The 19,782-nt window shown below is 42.9% G+C and overlaps 2 protein-coding genes across 3 annotated transcripts in view; both read left to right on the top strand.

Annotated features, from left to right (window-relative positions):
- The first annotated feature begins 28 nt into the window (after positions 1–28).
- LOC116611058 (L-threonine dehydratase catabolic TdcB) lies at positions 29–8,381 on the top strand. The gene is made up of 8 exons (XM_048727496.1): positions 29–218; positions 1,209–1,327; positions 3,192–3,350; positions 3,627–3,694; positions 4,626–4,740; positions 6,025–6,150; positions 6,602–6,703; positions 8,043–8,381. Exons 1-8 carry the CDS (start codon positions 29–31, stop codon positions 8,193–8,195), a joined length of 1,032 nt encoding a protein of 343 aa, XP_048583453.1. The 3' UTR covers positions 8,196–8,381.
- Positions 8,382–10,349: 1,968 nt separating this feature from the next.
- The window catches only part of LOC5503308 (hemicentin-1), a 136,135-nt gene continuing 126,702 nt past the window's right edge, over positions 10,350–19,782 (top strand). Inside the window, exons 1-7 of one of the 2 annotated variants that reach the window (XM_048727479.1) lie at positions 10,350–10,952; positions 11,079–11,139; positions 16,993–17,056; positions 17,316–17,445; positions 18,180–18,375; positions 19,213–19,360; positions 19,624–19,677. In XM_048727479.1, the coding sequence (XP_048583436.1) occupies positions 10,924–10,952; positions 11,079–11,139; positions 16,993–17,056; positions 17,316–17,445; positions 18,180–18,375; positions 19,213–19,360; positions 19,624–19,677 (682 nt within the window). In that variant the 5' untranslated portion in view covers positions 10,350–10,923. The remainder of the gene's footprint in view (positions 10,953–11,078; positions 11,140–16,992; positions 17,057–17,315; positions 17,446–18,179; positions 18,376–19,212; positions 19,361–19,623; positions 19,678–19,782) is intronic. The other variant, XM_048727478.1, reaches the window with a different exon arrangement.

Raw genomic sequence — 19,782 nt, 5'->3', positions numbered from 1 at the left:
TGATGTGGGGGCATGGGCCGAGGTCCATATGTACCACAGGGAGCCCATATACCTGAACAACGAAAACACGCAGGCTACGGGCAGCATGGAGAATAATAACATGAAAGATAGGATAGAGAAAGCTACACAACGAATAAGGCCGTACGTTCGGCACACGCCAATGGATCTTTCCTTTTGGCTTAGCTCCGAGGGCAAGGCACAAGTCTATATAAAATGGGGTGAGTATATGATTAAAACCAACAGCTCAACAAGCAAAATCGTACAACTTTTGTGGCAGCAGCATTGCTGCAAAAAAAAAAAAAAATGTGTACCATTTTGCTGCTGGTACTGCTGTACCTTTATGTATGTACTTAAAGGAAGTTAAATGTTTTGAGATGGTTGGAAAAGGGGATGAAATCATTAAAAATCATTAAAAAATATAATATACTGTAATTGCATAGCTGTCAACTCACCCGCATTTAGGTGGGTGTCAAGAGATTTTGGACCTCATTACAAGCCTAATTTTTGTAAGAATGAGCATACATTTTTTGTATTCACCCACATTGCCTCTCGTCCCCCCCCCCAACATATTTACTGTTTTTCACCCGATTTCATAAGATTTCTGTCCATGTTGGGTTGACAGCTATGTAATAGCAGACTTGCGCTGCACACTAGAAATAACGACATGGCGTGCACACTCTGTTTAGCCCAAAATATCAACATGGACATATTTTTTTTATCTTATTTTGTTATGTCCATGTTCTTATGTCGGGCTTGTCAAAATATCTAACCATTCACACTTGAACATACGAAGTGTGTGCACCATGACGTTATGTCACTAGTGTACAGCAGGCGTGAGAGATCACATGACTGTTTGGGTCGCTAACAAGCGTGCACTCAGGCTTTTAGCGGCAAAATAACAGCAACAAAAAGTTACGTACAGTATACAGTGCTTACGAAAAAAAAATCCCCTTTTCAGAAAGGGTTTAGTTTCCATTGAAGTTTTAATTTTTCCGCATTCTCTGGTGTCAAGTTCAGTCATTTCCAATTTTTTTGTTTGATTATTTTGTTTTTAATTTTCACCCAGAGAGGTCACATGATCTCTAGCGCTCTAAAAATAGTCCCCTCTTGTGTATGTATCTTGGTAGAGTACTTCACTTGGTTAAAGAGGTTGTGAAGGGGGGACGGGGGGAGCTGAAGATCAAAGTTAATACAAAATTGTTCTTCAGAGAGTGAACAAGTTACTGGTTCTTTCAAATCAAGAGGTGCATTCAACTATCTTTTGAGCATCCGTGATAAGTCAATTGGTGCTGTGACAGCATCAACTGGTAACCATGGAGCAGCTTGTGTAAGTTACAGTAATCACTGCAAGGGTGAATGTGGGTGTTTTCTTTTGGAAGATGAGTAGGCCTGGGCCTCACATGAATTGGAAGTTGCTAAAATTAAAAAGAGTTATACAACTATAAGTTACATGAAGATTGTAGTAACTTTCACAAGTTATACAAGTGCAGAAGGCACAACAGATTTTGAGGCTCCAAATCAAGTGTTCCCATGTTTGTATTTTTACCATGCACTGTCACTGAGGTTGGTCACTACTAGAGGGCTTATTGAACCCCTAGTGGTTCTTTACATCTCTCCAAATCAGAAATGTGGTACTTGAAGAGACTAGACCTCCAGTTGAGTGTCCTTATCTTAGGGAAAATAACTTCAACTTGCTGAAGTGACTCAGATTTGAATCAGTGCTTAAGCTCCCCTTAAGACTCTATCCATGGCTATAGGGGTAGGTGACTGAGGTGCAAACACACTAGGCCACCCATGCTTTTCTATCTAATTTCTGGTTATTTTTTTTAAAGTTTAGAGTTAGAACAAGAGACAGCTAAATCATTTATCCCTTGTGGTGTGGGGGGGGAGGTCCAGTGGGGACTCTCCAGAAAAGTAGATAGGGGTGATCGTCACATCTTTTAGGGTATAAAACTGCCATCCCTTAGTGGGTGTTGAAGGATTTTTCTGATTTTGCTATTTTTGAGTATAAAATTCTACGAACTGCTATTCCTAGGAAGGGTAATTTCATTTTTTTTTTCTGATTCTTATATCTCAGTTCAACCAATTGCTATTCCTTAGAAGGTGTTAAACGTTTTTTTTTTCTGATTCTGCATTTCTAGGGTTACTAAAATTCCTTCGGTCACATTTGCTATCTCTTAGGAATAAGAATTTCTGTTGACCACATCCAAAGTGCCATCCCTTAGTGTTAAAATCGATTTTGCTGACAATCACCCCAACCTGTTTTTATCTGAGTTTCTCACAAAATTATTCTTCAATACCGTAAATGCTCATTTTAGTCTCCATCTTCCCCAACTCTATATATACACAAGTATCTCATCTTAACACCCTTTCCCTATTTACTACTTTGTCCAATTCAAATTCAAAGTATTGAAAATACATTGCAACCCCCCCTTCCCATCATATGCCACCCCCCTTCCCCCCTTCCCATCACATACCTTCCCCCCTTCCCATCACTTGCCACCCCCTTCCCATCACATGCCACCCCCTCTCCCCTTCCCATCACTTGCCACCCCCCCTTCCCATCACATGCCACCCTCTCCCCCCTTCCCATCACATGCCACCCCCCTTCCCATCACATGCCACCCCCTTCCCCCCTTCCCATCACATGCCACCCCCCCTTCCCATCACATGCCACCCCCTTCCCATCACATGCCACCCCCTCTCCCCTTCCCATCACTTGCCATCCCCTTCCCCCTTCCCATCATATGCCACCCCCCTCCCCCCTTCCCATCACATGCCATCCCCTTCCCCCCTTCCCATCACATGCCACCCCCTTCCCATCACATGCCACCCCCTCTCCCCTTCCCATCACTTGCCACCCCCCTTCCCCCCTTCCCATCACATGCCACCCCCCTCCCCCCTTCCCATCACTTGCCACCCCCCTTCCCATCACATGCCACCCTCTTCCTCCCTTCCCATCACTTGCCACCCCCTCCCCCCTTCCCATCACATGCCACCCCCTTCCCATCACATGCCACCCCCCTCCCCCCTTCCCATCACTTGCCACCCCCCCTCCCCCTTCCCATCACATGCCACCCCCTTCCCCTTCCCATCACTTGCCACCCCTCCCCCCTTTCCATCACATGCCACCCCACCCATATTATTTCGCATAAAAATGTATTTCCATAATCATTAATTTTTGTCTTTAGGCAAATGCTATGAAAGTGCTTGGAATGAAGGGAAAGGTTTACTGTCCAGAGTATTCGACATCAGCAAAACGAGAGGCGATTGAAGCTAATGGGGCGGAGGTCATAATTTGTGGAAAAGATTGTGTGGATACGGAGATGAAAGCCAGAGCTGACGCAAAGGTACAAAAGAAAGTGGCTTGTATTTGTTGATAAATTCTTTACTTTTTGCTGTTGATGATTTTCATGATTTACACGCCAAGACTTCCATTTTCAATTCGATAATAGACTTCAATTTGTGAAACTTGATAGTTGGAGTCGCAGAGTGAATTTCAAAAGTCCATGAGTGGCTGGCCTGGCTTCCGTAGTTTCGATCTCAGATTAGCTCTAGTTGATAGTTTTGCACCACCCTTTCAAAACCCAGTCACTCGATAGTTAGTATTTTTGTCCACTTGTTAGGAATGCGGAGCAGTTTACGTCCCTCCCTACGCGCATCTTGATGTCATGGCAGGCCAAGCAACCGTTGGGTATTTATTTATGAGAATTCTTTGAATAATGAGTTTTACAAAAGCAGGTTTTAGGTACAAATAGTCTTCATAGCAAGCGCTGCTTAGGCAACCGAAGCGCTAGCATGCCCCAGTTTGTCAAAACTCCAGAAAGGCTCCCTATGTAGGTTTCAAATAGAGCCTCTCATTGGTTTGCTAGCCAGTTGCTTTTAAATGCTTATTTACTTTACAAAGATGCAATTGAAATAACGTCTACAAAAAAAACTTTTTTGCATTCATCTTTGGGGACCCAGGGCGTCGCGGAGATCGAGTACACAGGGAGCGTGCGAGAAAGAAAGAGGAGGGAAAGACGTCTTTTACTCGTCTTTCTCCCGCGCTCCCTGTGTACTCGATCTCCGCGACGCCCTGGGTCCCCTAGGATGTTTTGGATGGAATTTTAATGGAATTTGCTATGAGTTCACTTATTTCTTGTTTGATTTTTCAATCGTCTCCATTTACTAAAAAAAATACGTATTCAGGAGCTCCGCCATTAGGCAATGGCTAAATCTATATATTATCTCATTTTGCTTGTGTCGAAAAGAAAGAACAGCACTGTCACCGCTCTGTCAACATATCATGTTTGTATACAAGAATTAGCAATTCTTGGGTCCTTTCGTTTTATTCCATTAGCTCAGTATTGCGAATAGAATATTGATCTTGGGAGTGTGTTTTACATTCTAGAGTAGAGATATTTGAGGACCTGCCATCTTTACATTCTAGAGTAGAGATATTTGAGGACTGCCATCTTTACATTTTAGAGTATAGATATTTGAGGACCTGCCATCTTTACATTCTAGAGTAGAGATATTTGAGGACTTGCCATCTTTACATTCTAGAGTAGAGATATTTGAGGACCTGCCATCTTTACATTCTAGAGTAGAGATATTTGAGGACTGCCATCTTTACATTCTAGAGTAGAGGTATTTGAGGACCTGCCATCTGTGGATGCCGTTTTTGTGTCTGTGGGGGGAGGAGGTTTGGTTGGAGGCATCGGCGCACACCTCAAGCAAGTCAAGCCAGATGTACAGGTTGGTAGTAAAGGGGGAAATAAGCTCCATTTTTAGAATAATGCTTATGTTATATACTGTAGCTAAACGCGCTACCGTGGCCACCCAGATAAAGTTTTAAGAAAGCTGACCAATCAGCATGCGATGAAGGTAATCATGAAGGTAAACACCTTCGTTGATTGACACGATTGGCACGTTTCTCGTATCCTAATTGGCTTACCTCACAAAACTGTTATGGACACGGAAGCATGAGTCGCACAGTAAAGTATTTTAGAAGTAAGTATAGAAGCAAACAGTGGCACGTCTAGATCACCAGGGATACATTTGTCCACGAATTGGCAACGCTCCGGTTTTTACTGGACTTTTTTCAGGGCGGATTGCAACAAAAAATTTGCGTCCTGAATGCAAACATCCTCGAGTACCCAGGGCCTCGCGGTCAGCGTAAAGAGGCGTGAGAGCCGGCGCCAGAAGGGAGAGGAGTCGGGAGAGAATAGAAAGGAGGGAGAAGAATCCTCGTCTTCTCGCCTCTTTCTTTGTCTATCGCGTCTTCCCTTTTTTTCTTTTTTTCGGTACTACCTATCCTTACGCTTTATTGAACATCTTGCTTTCCCTAATGCCCCACCCGACCCCACTCCAGGCGCACGTTTTGCATGGAAGTAAACTGCTGTGTTAAGCTTGGTAGCAAAAAATCTCCCGGGTTATTTAACGCATGGGAATCACGCTATTTCAGGTGTTAGGGTGGCAGCTAAAGATCTCCCGGGTTATGTGACATTATGTCACGCATTTAACGCATGGGAATCACGCTATTTCAGATGTTAGGGTGGCAGCTAAAGATCTCCCGGGTTATGTGACATGTCACGCATTTAACGCTTGAGAGTCACGCTATTACAGGTGTTAGGGTGGCAGCTAAAGATCTCCCGGGTTATGTGACATTATGTCACGCATTTAACGCATGGGAATCACGCTATTTCAGGTGTTAGGGTGGCAGCTAAAGATCTCCCGGGTTATGTGACATTATGTCACGCATTTAACGCTTGAGAGTCACGCTATTACAGGTGTTAGGGTGGCAGCTAAAGATCTCCCGGGTTATGTGACATTATGTCACGCATTTAACGCTTGAGAGTCACGCTATTACAGGTGTTAGGGTGGCAGCCAAAGATCTCCCGGGTTATGTGACATTATGTCACGCATTTAACGCTTATGTCACACTCTTACAAACTATTACAGGTTATAGGGTGCAAGTCAAAAAACTCCTGCGTCATAAGACATGTCACGCATTTAACGCATGGGGTCACTCTGTTACAGGTGATAGGGTGCCAGCCAAAAAACTCCTGCGTCATGTGGGAATCAATCAAAGCTGGTCGCATCCTTGACTTGCCATCCGAGGAGACGCTGTCAGATGGGACAGCCGGTGGAATTGAACAAGAGTCAGTAAGTGTCACAGTGGTTATGAGGATAGCGCAAGCCCGGCGCACACGGCATGAGGAATTGAGATAAAGTACTATCGGTATGCGGACGTCGATGCAACGAACTCACGAGCAACAAAGGCAAAATTCTCGCCTGCTTGAACTATGAGTTTTTGGCTTCGCGCGGCAGTCAGCAAAGTGCATAAGTAAAACTTTCATCCCCGTTTGCATCCAAAATGCCACAGACTGGCGGGTCACAGCTGTTCTACAATTGCGTACGAAGTCGAGTAGTGACGAAGCTATAGAAAAATCCACCAGAGTGCTTTTTCGCGGAGTTTTGGCGCTAGAGTCAAATTCCTCTTCGTCCACATTTAAGATAATAGCTGCGGCCCGCCAGTCTGTGGCATTTTGGATGCGCGCGCAACATCGTGAAAACGGTCTATTGACGAATGATGATAACTATCCTTTATTTCAAGCCGACGTTCGAGATGTGTAAGAAGTTCGTTGACGACTGGGTTTTAGTCAGTGAGGAGGAAATCAGCAAAGCGATCTATGACGTCATGGACTATCATCACAAGGTACACAATACAATGGTCCAAAGCGAGCGAGGGACTAGGATCGAGTAAAATGGTCCACGATGAAAACCGAGCGGGGGACTAGGGTCGACTTCAATTCGGGGGTACTGTGTTAAAATACGACGGGTTGGACTGCAATGGTCATAATCAATCAGGAGTGGAAGACGTGCAATCATTTTCCCTCGGAATTTTTACTGCGCCAAAATTTAGGTGGCTCAGATTTGTTTATGTGACTCTGGAAACTCAAGGCTTTACTAAAAGCTTAAAATCCTACACTAGAAGGGTAGTTGTGGACTATATGTTTTTGATATTAATTAAACAACCGGAGCATGAAATGCCAATCCGTTAAAAGTTTTGAAAGCCCGAACACGTAAGTATGAATTGATATAAAAATCAAGTAGTGTAAAGGTTTAACCTGTAAAGGCGAACTTATTTCTTGTTATAGAATCCTTACAATATTCAAATGTAAAAAAAACGCACACACACAAAAGCAGATAGCCCTAATTTCCCCCCCACCTGTCACTGGCGATATGTGGGGAAGACGAAACATTTATGTACATTTATTTAAAATACTTATTTGTTCAAGTAGTCAACCTTTTCAAGGTGATGGGAAATGATCCTATACTGGATAACACGCTTCTATTGCATCAATTTCTGGGATCGAGGCGAATCGTAGCCTGCGTTCACAGCTGAACTAAACAAGGCTCAGTTCAGGCTAGGCAGATCGGTTTAAAAGAGAAAGACAGTTATTGTCTCATTAGAAAATAGCATGACCTATTTAATCGAAATAGAGCCAAAAAGGCAGTAATTAAGTTTATCGTTTCTTGTGGAGTTTTGCGTCCTCTCGGACGCAGGGCCAACTCGTGTTTTGGAAGTGTTTCATATGGGGTGTTTGTTAGTTTTTTTTTTTTTTTTTTTTTTTTTTTTAATCACATCCATCAATGGCAGTTTTTCTAAATTGTCTTAAAGAGCCTGGGGCAAGCGCGCAAGAAATCTGCGACGGTCTTAAAACTCAAGGGCCTGGGTTTATTTTAAAATGGCGGCCCGCAAACTCGCAGTTAACACGACTTCCTTCAAGTTAACGTGGAAATTTTCGATGCACACAGCTCTAGGTCGACAAAAAAGCGAAAACATGATTGATGTGGAATTAATATAGGGTGTGTAGTGTCCTAATAAGGGATTGATCGAACGAGCTGGAAAAAAGTTTAAAAACAAGATTGATTGGTATGAAAAATGTTTCGCCTCAAAGAGGAGAGTCATCCGACACAAGACGTAGGACATTCTACTCGAATATACTTCAGATCATGCGCACATGGTGTAATACCGCTTTCTCTATCCATAGCTGATCGAGGGCGCTGCCGCTGTGTCCGTTGCTGCTTACCTCAAGATAAAAGAGCGATTTGTCGGCAAAACGGTAGTGATCATAGCGTGTGGAGGTAATGTAGATATGGCTGTCGTCAAGAGAGTGATAAAGGAGAACGCTGGAGATATGTAGTGTACAGGGAGATATCATTCTTTTCAGGATAGACAGTCGATGTAATGCCTATAGACCGTTTACACAATGTTGCGCGCGCATTTAAAATGCCACAGACGAAGCTATAGAAAGAGTCAAATTCCACTTTGTCCGCCGCATCATTTTGGATCAGCTATGGCCCGCCAGTCTGTGGCATTTTTTTTTTTTTTTTTTTTTTTTTTTTTTTTTTTGGGGGGGGGGGGGGGGGGGGGGTGAATAGATTCGCGGATCGGCGGATTCGGCCCCGAAATGTTCACGGATTATGGATGTAGATGATTATTTTAGCTGATTGGCGGATTTTGGAAATACGGCAGGATCTGTTATTTGGGCACGGATTTCGGATTTTGACTGCTTTGACGGTCGAATTTCGGATTTTTAATGAATTTCAATCAATGCTATTGTTTATCTGTCAAACCATGCGGATCTAAAAATATCTGTGGATCCACGGATTTGCCCCGAAAATGTTGCGGATCGGCGGATTTACATACGCCTATTCACCCCCCCCCCCCCCCCCCCATTTTGGACGCGCGCGCATCATCGTGAAAAACGGTCTATTTGGGCGGTAGGTATAGTGCCCAGAAGAGACGGAGAGGTTGTTTCATATAATGACTAGGGAACGAAGTGTACAGGGAAGGGAACTTAGCAACCTTACTAGACATAGGCGTATATAGTAGCCTGCAATGCAGGTGTATACCCGGTGTTTTTATAGCCGCCATCTTGGATTTTGAGCTCAAAATCCAAGATGGCGAATACGAATCACTAATGGCCGGTTTTTCGCTATAACAGCTACAAAAACACCGGGTAAACGACTGCGATGCAGGCTAGGAACTTAGTTGGGTGGACAATCAGTGTATTGCCAGGGGATAGGGGTACTCACATGGGGCATCTCAGACTCGCTATCTTTAGACTCGAATTCTCGCATGGCATTTCTACAAAACTCTAACCTATTTGACTCTTTATTTGAATCTGCTCGAATTTTTTGCGTCTTGTTTTTTTCCAATTGAAATCTTTCAGACTGTGTAATAAATGAGTGAGAACACGTTCATTTAGGAATATTTAATAGCGGATCTAGGGGGGCTACCAAGGGAAATTGTTATGTTAAAAAAATGCTATAAAGAGCATTCCTGTATTAATCTCTATCCAGCTGCGCCTTTTATCTTTTGTCGATTAATATTTCCTTTCCTCTGTCACTGAGCAACTCCTACCGCCTTCGGGTAAAGCTAGATCCGCACTTAAAAAAAGGATACCAGTACCAAATGACCCCTCCCCCCCCTCCCCATATTCTCATGCTCTAGGGAGGAGTATACAAATCTTAAGATAGCAAACTACAGTCATCATACTAAATTAAATAACGGAAAAGTCTGACACCAATGACTCAGCATTACCTACGGCAAATCTCCCAGTGCCATGAGAAAGGCGTACATTTAGTGCTTCCTGAGAACTAACGTAAGGAACGGACCATTGGAAAAGTGGAAAAGGGGGGGGGGGGGGGGGTAAGGAAAAAAAGTCAGACACGATGAAAAGCCTGCTGGAAAAAATGAATGCAGCCCAAACAAGACAGAAGGTTACGCATGCACAGTAGAAACCTTTCTAACGCCAGCGGATTATCCCATAGCGAACAAAAACGCACGTTTATTTATTTTTTACTTTTTCTTATTCATGCTCTACACGTTGTTCGTATCTTACGATTATGACTTCCCACAATTTTTTTTATCATGCTATCGTGCAAACTAACAACACAGAGAGTAGGGAACGCTTATTGCTGTTTTTTTTTTAATTTATTTATTTAAGTGGGGGAAGGAGAGGTGAATAACTAGATGCCATGGGATAGTATAGATCATTTTTTTTTTATCAAATCGGGCTTTTTATTGATTTTACTCGGGGCGCGCAGTCCGTCCTGCATCAGTCTTATGGCTTGTTTCAGCCCTAGAGATGCCACTTCCGGCTGCAGTTACACACAGATAAAACAATCCATGTCAAAACACTTCCTGTTTTCTCTCTTAATCCAACAAATCCATGTCATTTTTATAATGTACACTTGCATTCCGTGGGCGTCCCCCGCGGTATTTAACGGCTTTCCGAGCTTGTGCGATCTCAGGTTCTCGACTCGACTCTTGGCCTTTAAGTCATCCCTGAATCAGTCAATCTCACCAAAAGTAGAGATCTGGCATTCGGGTTAAATTAAGGATAAACCCACCTCAAAAATCCAAAAGGGGTGGAATTATCTTCTGGTTTTGGAGAGGTTATCGGGTTGAAATCGAGTACCTCTCCCGGACTCCTTAAGCCAACAGCATTCACATCACACGAGAGAAGAACAATAACGAACGAGGTTTACTTGTTTACAGTAAGAACTTACATTCCATTTAGAGGGGAAGTGGTTATTTCATGATATCCTCCCTCCGGGCGGGCGCGAGTCCAGAGGGTCGGATTACACGGGTCTCCTGGGGTCACGTGGGTGTGTTCGTCTGCATAATGACCCTGTTTTCATTGAATGCCAAGAATTTTGATGTTCAACAACGGATCGAATCACTAGGGCTTTGTTTAGGGCCGTTCTATGGCCGCGCGTTGGCGATCATTCTCAACGACTTGTTCAACCCGCGCGTGCTACTCGAACATCAAAAGAAAAGGAATAACCAAACGCCGCGGATTGCCCAATAAACACGTTATCTGACGGGAATTTCGGACGCTTTTGTCAGGTCGGAGCCTTGTGATGGCCGAGCGTAGGGACTCAGTGCTCTGGTAAGTCTTCCTGTCACACCAATTGCGTCCCTCTTTACGACGGGGTGATTGAAGCCGGCTCTTCACTCTCATGTGTCGGTATTCGGGGCTCTAATGCCTGATTCTAACGGAGTATTTCATCGACAGGACTTTCTTCGTTGTCGCTGCGATCTTTGCTGCCCTGACGAATTCCCAAGTGCAGCATAAGGTTTGTCAGTCGCACGTGTGCGCGTCGCGTCAACCATATTATTATTGTCAAAGTCGTAATCTACCGATATCGGAGTTCCTACCGGTGTTTAGCACATAATGGGTTATTTTATGGAATCACGCGCCCTCGTTCCCAAGACATTACTGAGTTTCTAGGTATTTGACAAGTGCGGCTTGTTGCGTAGTCCCATTTTGGGGTAAATTACGGTTTTTGTTGACAGATGAAAGTCTTACGTTCGTAGAGGTTATGGACTTTATTGATGATGTTAACACTTAGAAAATGTTTTTCACCGTGCCCCTTAGACACTGTCTTTTACGCTATCACTAAACCGGCTTCTCTGGGTCATTCGGTCAGCATATTTCTATCAGTCGCGAAAAATACTGCGGTTTCAGCGTATGGTTTCCGTTCAGACGTGTGATACTAAGCGGAATCGTGATTACGAATCTGTCTTTTAACAAATTACAAGATACGATCGATCGCGAGTAAATCACCGTCAAATAAGCCATAAAACCGTCTCTGTATAAACTCTCGTGGAGGTCGAATATTTTATTATATGGGGTATATGAATTGAATTTAGCGCGCGATTTATAAGAGTTTACCCAGTCCAATTAGCATGAGAATTCAAACCCAAACATAACCTTTCCCTCTGCCTGTTTGCATTTGCCGCCGTAACACAATGCGTCATATCGTCTTTGCAAAATAAACACTGCATGTAAGACTAACTAGTGCGCACTGTTGACGGGTGAGCTGCGGGATGAGATGAATTCGTATGCTGTCTCGGTGACCCGCTACTCCTCCACAGCCCTCGGGCACACTCGAATGATAACCCAACCTCTTGAAACGGTTAAATCTCGATTAGATACTGATTAAAGAGTGATCAATGTGATATGGCTTCGAGGTGCTCGTTTCTTGGCTACATGTTGTCGTGACCTTCGTGCTCTGGGGGTGTGTGTCCTATTGATCGTTTGCACTGTAATTAATCCGGTGGTGGTCTTGTGTATATTAGCATGATTTTCGTTCCTTCTATTCGGCTGAAGTGGGAAATTGTCTACCAGAAAACCTACTGGATTAATTTCCGTGAGTTATGAGTATAGTAATTATTTCATTGCGTGGGATATCTCTTTTGTAAACCCTAAGTACCACGATCTATTGCTTCATCAGTTCATCATCGCAATGTCATTGTCAGAAAGACTTTAACTTATTTTGGGCGTGCCTAATGATTTCGGTACCTTTTATCGACATGTGTTCGAATTTTTTACATGCATTAGCCGTAGAAATAACAGGAATTTTGTTACTAAACAATAGTTTAGTAACTTGTTGCCTCAGCTAACCTTTACTTCCGTACAAGCTACGGCCCCTGTTTTCCCGCCAAAACATAAAACCATGACCATGTACCAGTTAAAATGATGTCATTGGTTCTAAGTTTGCTTGATTGGAGGCACAGAAAGCCAAAATTGGACCATGTCCATTCGCAAGTCGCCGACGGACAAGGAAAATTTGACAGTCTTCTGTCGTACTCTACTTACCCGTCTGGCAAGATGGCGTAATCCATATATTAGCTATGACACGGTGTCAACTTATTTGCCAATAATCGCATTCAATAATTCGAGATAATTGACCGCTGTTTGCTCATTCACACTACGTGGGGTCGGATTCTGATTTGTAGTTGTTAAATATCCTCATAAATAGAAAATCAGTGCTGAAAATCGCACTCGAGTCATTTAGCATAACGACACCACGTGATAGCTTTACACCACACCGCTAGACACCGAAAAATACAAAAAGAGCTAATTACCACTCTTCAAATCCTGTTCAATGCGCCCCCCCCCCCCCTTTCGAAAGATCCCAGACACGCCCCTGCCAATAGGCAAAACAGAGTTTCCAAACAAAAGAATAGTCTACAAGCTGATCAACACACGTTCCTTCTCCGACCGGTAAACATAGTTGCTGTTGATCAGATTTGGGATACCTGTGGCGATGGTAGTGCCTCGTCATTTATAAGTGATTTCGGTATGATACCACATGCTAGTTATTCCGCTAATTAAAAAAAATTGATTTGGTATTAAAGTTTCAAGATAATTATAATCTCGAGGGTAAATCTATCCAAATATCCAAAAAGAATCTGTAATCTAATTTCGAATAAATTCTTCGAACGAGTATCCGACTCGATAACGTGCCGTTTTACGTTAAAGAAGAATACCCAGCATATCTAAAAACCAAATTATATTTTCCAAATTCTGCGCAGTAAAGTATTCCCCGGTCCATAAGGGTTTCATGAGCTCTAGGTGTCACGCAAGCCACATAAGTAACTCTTTATTGTCTTTGCTGATGTCCCCCCAATGATGATATGATACTTGTGTGTGTGTGGCCTGTCGTAAGACAGCATCGTCTGTGGAGTATCGTGACACGCGGCGTGACATCGTCTGTATCTTACGGTTATCGTGACACGCGAAGTAAAATCGTCTGTCTCTTGGAGATATCGTGAAACGTGACGTGACATCATCTCTGTCTTACGGGTATCGTGACACGCGAAGTAAAATCGTCTGTATCTTAGGGGTATAGTCACAGGTGACGTGACTCCGCCTATGTCTTAATGGTATCATGACAGGTGGCGTGACATCGTCTATGTCTTAATGGTATCATGACAGGTGGCGTGACATCGTCTGTTTCTTACGGTTATCGTGAAGTCTGTCTCTTGGAGATATCGTGAAACGTGACGGGACGTCATCTCTGTCTTACGGGTATCGTGACACGCGAAGTAAAATCGTTTGTATCTTAGGGGTATCGTCACAGGTGACGTGACTCCGTCTGTCTTAATGGTATCATGGCAGGTGGCGTGACATCGTCTGTATCTTACGGTTATCGTGACGTCTGTCTCTTGGAGATATCGTGAAACGTGACGGGACATCATCTCTGTCTTACGGGTATCGTGACACGCGAAGTAAAATCGTTTGTATCTTAGGGGTATCGTCACAGGTGACGTGACTCCGCCTATGTCTTGATGGTATCATGACAGGTGGCGTGACATCATCTGTGTCTTAAGGGTGTCATGACAGGTGGTGTGACATCATCTATATCTTAGTGGTATCATGACAGGTGGCGTGACATCATCTGTATCTTAGGGGTATCATGACAGGTGGCGTGACATCATCTGTGTCTTAGGGGTATCATGACAGGTGGCGTGACATCATCTGTATCTTAGGGGTATCATGACAGGTGGCGTGACATCATCTGTATCTTAGGGGTTTCGTGACAGGTGACGTGACATCGTCTATGTCTTAGGGGTTTCGTGACAGGTGACGTGACATCATCTGTGTCTTAGGGGTATCGTGAAACGTGACGTGACATCGTCTGTGTCTTAGGGGTATCGTGACACGTGGCGTGACATCGTCTGTGTCTTAGGGGTATCGTGACACGTGACGTGACATAATCTGTGTCTTAGGGGAATCGTGACAGGTGACGTGACATTGTCTGTGTCTTAGGGGTATCGTGACAGGTGACGTGACATCGTCTGTGTCTTAGGGGTATCGTGACACGCGGCGTGACATTGTCTGTGTCTTAGGGGTATCGTGACAGGTGACGTGACATCGTCTGTGTCTTAGGGGTATCGTGACACGCGGCGTGACATTGTCTGTGTCTTAGTGGTATCGTGACAGGTGACACGACATCATCTGTGTCTTAGTTTTATCTTTTATCTAATACATGACGTGTCACGATAATCCTTTGAAATACCTCATAACATCAGTCAAAATATGTCTTTACATATTTTGCCCCTCTGAAAACACAAAGATCCACTTTCAACAAACTTCAAAATAACCATCTACGATTAAAGTCAGATATTTGAGTAGCAATATTTCATTGAAAATATATAAGTCACTTACATTATTAGCCGATGGAAATAGTGCTTTGTGTGACTCGGATTATAGCAATAAGTGTAAAACAGCGGCGTGTTAACGTGTTAACAAGTATGGTAAGCAAAACTAGCAAAATTGCTTTCTTGTTTGTCATGTTTCGGCTGTCTCTCTTTGAAGCTTTGCATCCGCCGCTCTATCTAATGCGGGGGGTCTGGCTCCGGCATTTCTGACACTCTAAGGCTACTTCCATTCGCACAATTTTAACGATTAGATATGTATAAAGGCTATCGATGTTATGCGCTTAGTCTATTACACGTTACTAGCTGACATGTGTGGTTGATCATGGCAAAAGCCTTCTTTCCCACCTGCTGCTATATTGTACAGTACTAGTATAAGTAGCTCGAAGCAGTCTTAGGACAATCATCAACCGTTAGTGCGCCGTTATTTATCGCATTTATGTTTTCGCACTACTGCAAATAGCTATTTAGCGTGCAGCCTATCTGGGGAATTTTGAGTCAAAACCTTGAGAAATGATAGTGTCTTGAGATCGGTCTGGGTGAGTATTTGTATTTGACAATTAAAGTTGCCGGCCATGCCCTCAGGACATTGGTCTTTGCCCTCAGATCTCAAAAACAAAATTCTTGCAATATAGTCTTTTCATTCTGAAATAACTGTCTCTCTTTTGCGTCCCGTATACTTGAATAACAGGTGTTTAAAAGTTACGAGGATGGCAAAATTGATTATATCCTGATTTTTTTCATTTCTTTTATATATAGCCGTGTAAATGAAGGATTTGGAAGCCTAGCTAAGCTTTGCACAACTTACGGGGATTCTTTTCAGGCTGTCTGCCCAGCGGGATTTTTACGGGTAGTTGCGGGCGATCTTCGGGTCACGAAACACATGTCGGCCAGACATTCCAACAATAAAATCATCTCACAATCTTGCGAACTGCATGCCTCACTCATTCCGGATAACTCGGTGACCTAACAGCGCTCACTTGAGTAATACAAGACTTTTATTATCTTTGCTGTTTGTGATTGGACAGAACCTTGTTTAGGCATCTCGTATCAGGATGCTCAGCGAAGCGTGTTGACGGCCAAGGAAAGAGCTCTCTTAGCCATGCAGTGAACGGACCACTTGCGAGCCTGTGAAACTTTTTTGACTTGACTGCGATAACACACGAAACCATAAAAAAGATATAATACACTCCCTATGCCACATAGCACAGAGAGCCCAGCAAATTAAAAGTTACCGAGTTTAGCTAGCCACAGAAAGCACGTGATACGTGCCGCGTTCAGTCAATCAGCAAAAGTAATCCCAGTGCTTTAAATCATATGTTTAAACAAAACGATGGACTAGTCGGAAATCCTTGTAGACGTTATGCAGAAGGCGAACATAAGACCTAATAAATGATATTGCTATTTGAATTTAGCGTTGTACGTTGTTTAAATTCGTTTCTCCTGGATTCCAGTCTTTCGGATGAGACAAAAAACCCAGTTGCCTTCTCCTAAATGCTTTCAACTTAAAGAGACAACAAAGCATATTTGTACATGAAGGGTGTTGCTCCCTGTATCACGGCCTATAGCTATCTCTCTCTGAAGGACATACAACCATTGTTATCAGTATCAAAAATTGTGTGCCGTACTCGTTTTTTCATAAAGTATTGATCTACTTGGTTGTCGAGTTTTCTTGTTGTCTCGGTTGTTTTGATTGTCAGTGCACACTAAATGGTTTCGACTCATGCTGCGAGAATCGCAATTTTGATTTAGTTTTCTCGATATTTTGGAATGCGCTGAAATGATACCATGCTGATTGATATTTGCTTGCCTCGTCTATCCCGTTTTTTGTCGGTCTTGTTGCGTTTAACATAGTCGCCACTCTAGTTCGCATCACACTATAACATGCAGATACATGCAAGGAAACTGGGCAATTCTTTTAGGGTGGGGTCGGAGTGACTGACTGAAGATGTGATTTATTCCTATGTACTTTGATCTTCCAGAAACTTAACAGATACGTGTATAAAGTCGACAGATTCACGAGATGTTCCTTGTCATGCGGTGGCGGTAAGTCGACCAATCAGATGTTGGACAAACTATGATATAACTAATCAAAATTCTTGTGATTGAATAAATTGTCCTTTCTCTTTCAGATATAAATTGATATAAATCTTTAGCATCTTCTATTCTATGGCGAATCCCTACTATAATTGCACGTGTTAATGTAGCCCATGTCAAATGTAGACCAAGACATTGTCCTAGATGCAGATTTGGCCCCAGTCTGGTCAGCGGATTTATTTTTACTCGTTAATTTTATATTTTTTAGGTATTCAGACTGCGATTTTTATTTGCTACGACAACACAAAGGAATCAGCGGTTGACCCCAGTAGATGCAGGGATCTTCAACATCCGGGAACTCACCGGAGAGTGTGTAACGTCACGCCTTGTAAACACAGGTAACCCAACGATCCGAGAATTCTTCATGGGTAAGCACACAGATGGGTCTGAACAATTACATAATCATTTACGATGATTTTTTAACGAAAACGCGAAAAATATTTTAAAATTACAAAAGCAGTGTGCATTTTAGGAGTTTCTTCGAGCGTATGGCCTGTTAAATAGGGCAGATTCTAATATATTATTTTGTCTTTTATCGGTTGAGGTAAACTGGTGCAATTATTGCCGCTTTAAGCATTTGGTTATCGGTGTATGTTCGGTTATCATTGGAAACCATAAAGTGCGTTTTGACATGTAGTGTTTTAACACTACATGTCAAAAATTTAAAAATTGAGTACCCGAACACATTCCGAACACGGCGTGTTTTCTGGTAAGACAAGGGTAACGACCACGCAATTTAAATTGGCAAAGCAATATTGGATCTTTTTGTCAGCGTGGTGAGATGGACATTCACCATTAAGTTTAAAATTACACGCTTCACAGTCTATCAGTGAATATCGGCGCTTTTTATCCGAGGGGTACAATCATAGGTAACTATTTGGAAATAAAGGGTGAAAGTCAATAAGACAGCCATCCTTAGAGATCCCAGGTAGATGCCTGTAGCGGCCTACGCCTTGCATGTATGCCACCGCATTGTTAATGTCCTTAAAACATAAAAAAGGTTTTAGCAATAACCCACACTTTGGCTTTAGCACTGAAAATATGTTTTATTCTGTTTCCTTTCTTTGTAAAGGTGGTATACCTCCCCCTGGAGACCTTGTTCAAAAACATGCGGAACAGGGGTACAACACAGATTTCGAAGATGCGTAAATAGACATAATCGACGAATAAGTTTATGGAAGTGTGCGCGATTGACTCCTCCCAGACGGAAACGCGCATGTGCCATAGTGGACTGTCCAGTCGAGTGGAATATAGGACCTTGGTCAAAGGTGCGTATGGAATAATGGACTTTTAAACAAGGCACATACAGGATACAGGGCTATGGTCCAAGGTACATATAGGATAAAGGACCATGGCCCAAGGTACATATAGGATAAAGGAGCATGGCGCAAGGTGCATACAGGATAAAGGGCTATGGTCCAAGGTACATATAGGATAAAGGACCATGGCCCAAGGTACATAAAGGATATAGGGCCATGGTCCAAGGCACATACAGGATATAGGGCCATGGTCCTACATACATACAGGATAAAGGACCATGGTCTAACGTACATACAGGATAAACGACCATGGTCGAAGGCACATATACAGGATATAGGGCCATAGTCAAAGGTACATACAGTATAAAAGACTATGGTCAAAGGAACATACAAGATTACGGTCTAACGTGCCCATGCTTATAAACTTCAACTACAATGCGAGTTTTTTTTTTAGCTGTTTCGTGTTAAAATTAACAATCTTACGTTTTCCTTACCATATTCCTTTAATGACAGGAGCAAGATTCTCCCACTCACAAGCGACATTTCACTATAATGAATACACATAATTCTAGCAATAATGCAATGTTAACATGTTATGTTAATGAAAAACATTGAGCATTTCTGTTGTTTTCCACAAAGTTTTCCCACACTTTTCCGGTTGTGACATAACGCTTGTATGTTGTTATGTTGCTAATGTTCACCTGGCATTACTATATTTCTTTACCATATTTCCTTACCATATTCCCTTACCATATTTCCTAATCATATTTCCTAACCATATTTCCTAACCATATTTCCCTAGCATATATCATTACCATATTTTCATATTTTCCCTCTACGTTGCAGTGTTCCGTGTCATGTGGCGAGGGAATTAGAAGACGTTCCATCGCCTGTCGTCAGACACTGGCTAATGCGACCATCATTATCCTGCCTGTATCAAAATGTCCTGGAATCCCACCGGCTATCATGGTCAAATGCAAAGATTCAGATTGTGGTGAGATTAATAGTGATTAAGGAAGGTTTTGAGGGATAGCCAATGGCAAATACTATTCCCCTAATGCTTTTCCTGGATAGCCCCCAGGGCCCGGTTCCTCGAAAGCAGGTTAGCGCTTATCCACGGATAAATATGGTTATCGAGGCATTTGATTGGATAACAACCTTATTTATCTCTGGGTTAGCGTTAACTTGCTTTCTATGAAGCCGGCCCAGGAGTCTACCTTTACGCCTTGTACATTATGTTGATAATTATTTCCTCAGATTCCCAGCCAACCGACACACCTTACGCGTTCAGTGGAGCAGGCCAATCATATGGCAAGTACATTTCATGGCATCTTACGTCTCATGTGTAGATTACAGCATTCCAAGCCATGTGATGAAGTATTATCTGAAAAGAATGTATTTTTGTCATGGCATGAC

Source organism: Nematostella vectensis, chromosome 5 (assembly GCF_932526225.1).
Source record: "Nematostella vectensis chromosome 5, jaNemVect1.1, whole genome shotgun sequence".
Lineage (NCBI taxonomy): Eukaryota > Metazoa > Cnidaria > Anthozoa > Actiniaria > Edwardsiidae > Nematostella > Nematostella vectensis.
This window is presented reverse-complemented; position numbering and strand designations above follow the sequence as displayed.

What these genes read in the sequence shown, in the direction of transcription:
- LOC116611058 (XM_048727496.1), top strand. Translation starts at nt 29, where the DNA reads ATGTACCACAGGGAGCCCATATACCTGAACAACGAAAACACGCAGGCT. An exon ending in ACAAGTCTATATAAAATGGG is followed by an intron (nt 219 to 1,208) that starts GTGAGTATATGA and finishes ATTGTTCTTCAG; the next exon opens with AGAGTGAACAAGTTACTGGT. An exon ending in TCATGGACTATCATCACAAG is followed by an intron (nt 6,704 to 8,042) that starts GTACACAATACA and finishes CTCTATCCATAG; the next exon opens with CTGATCGAGGGCGCTGCCGC.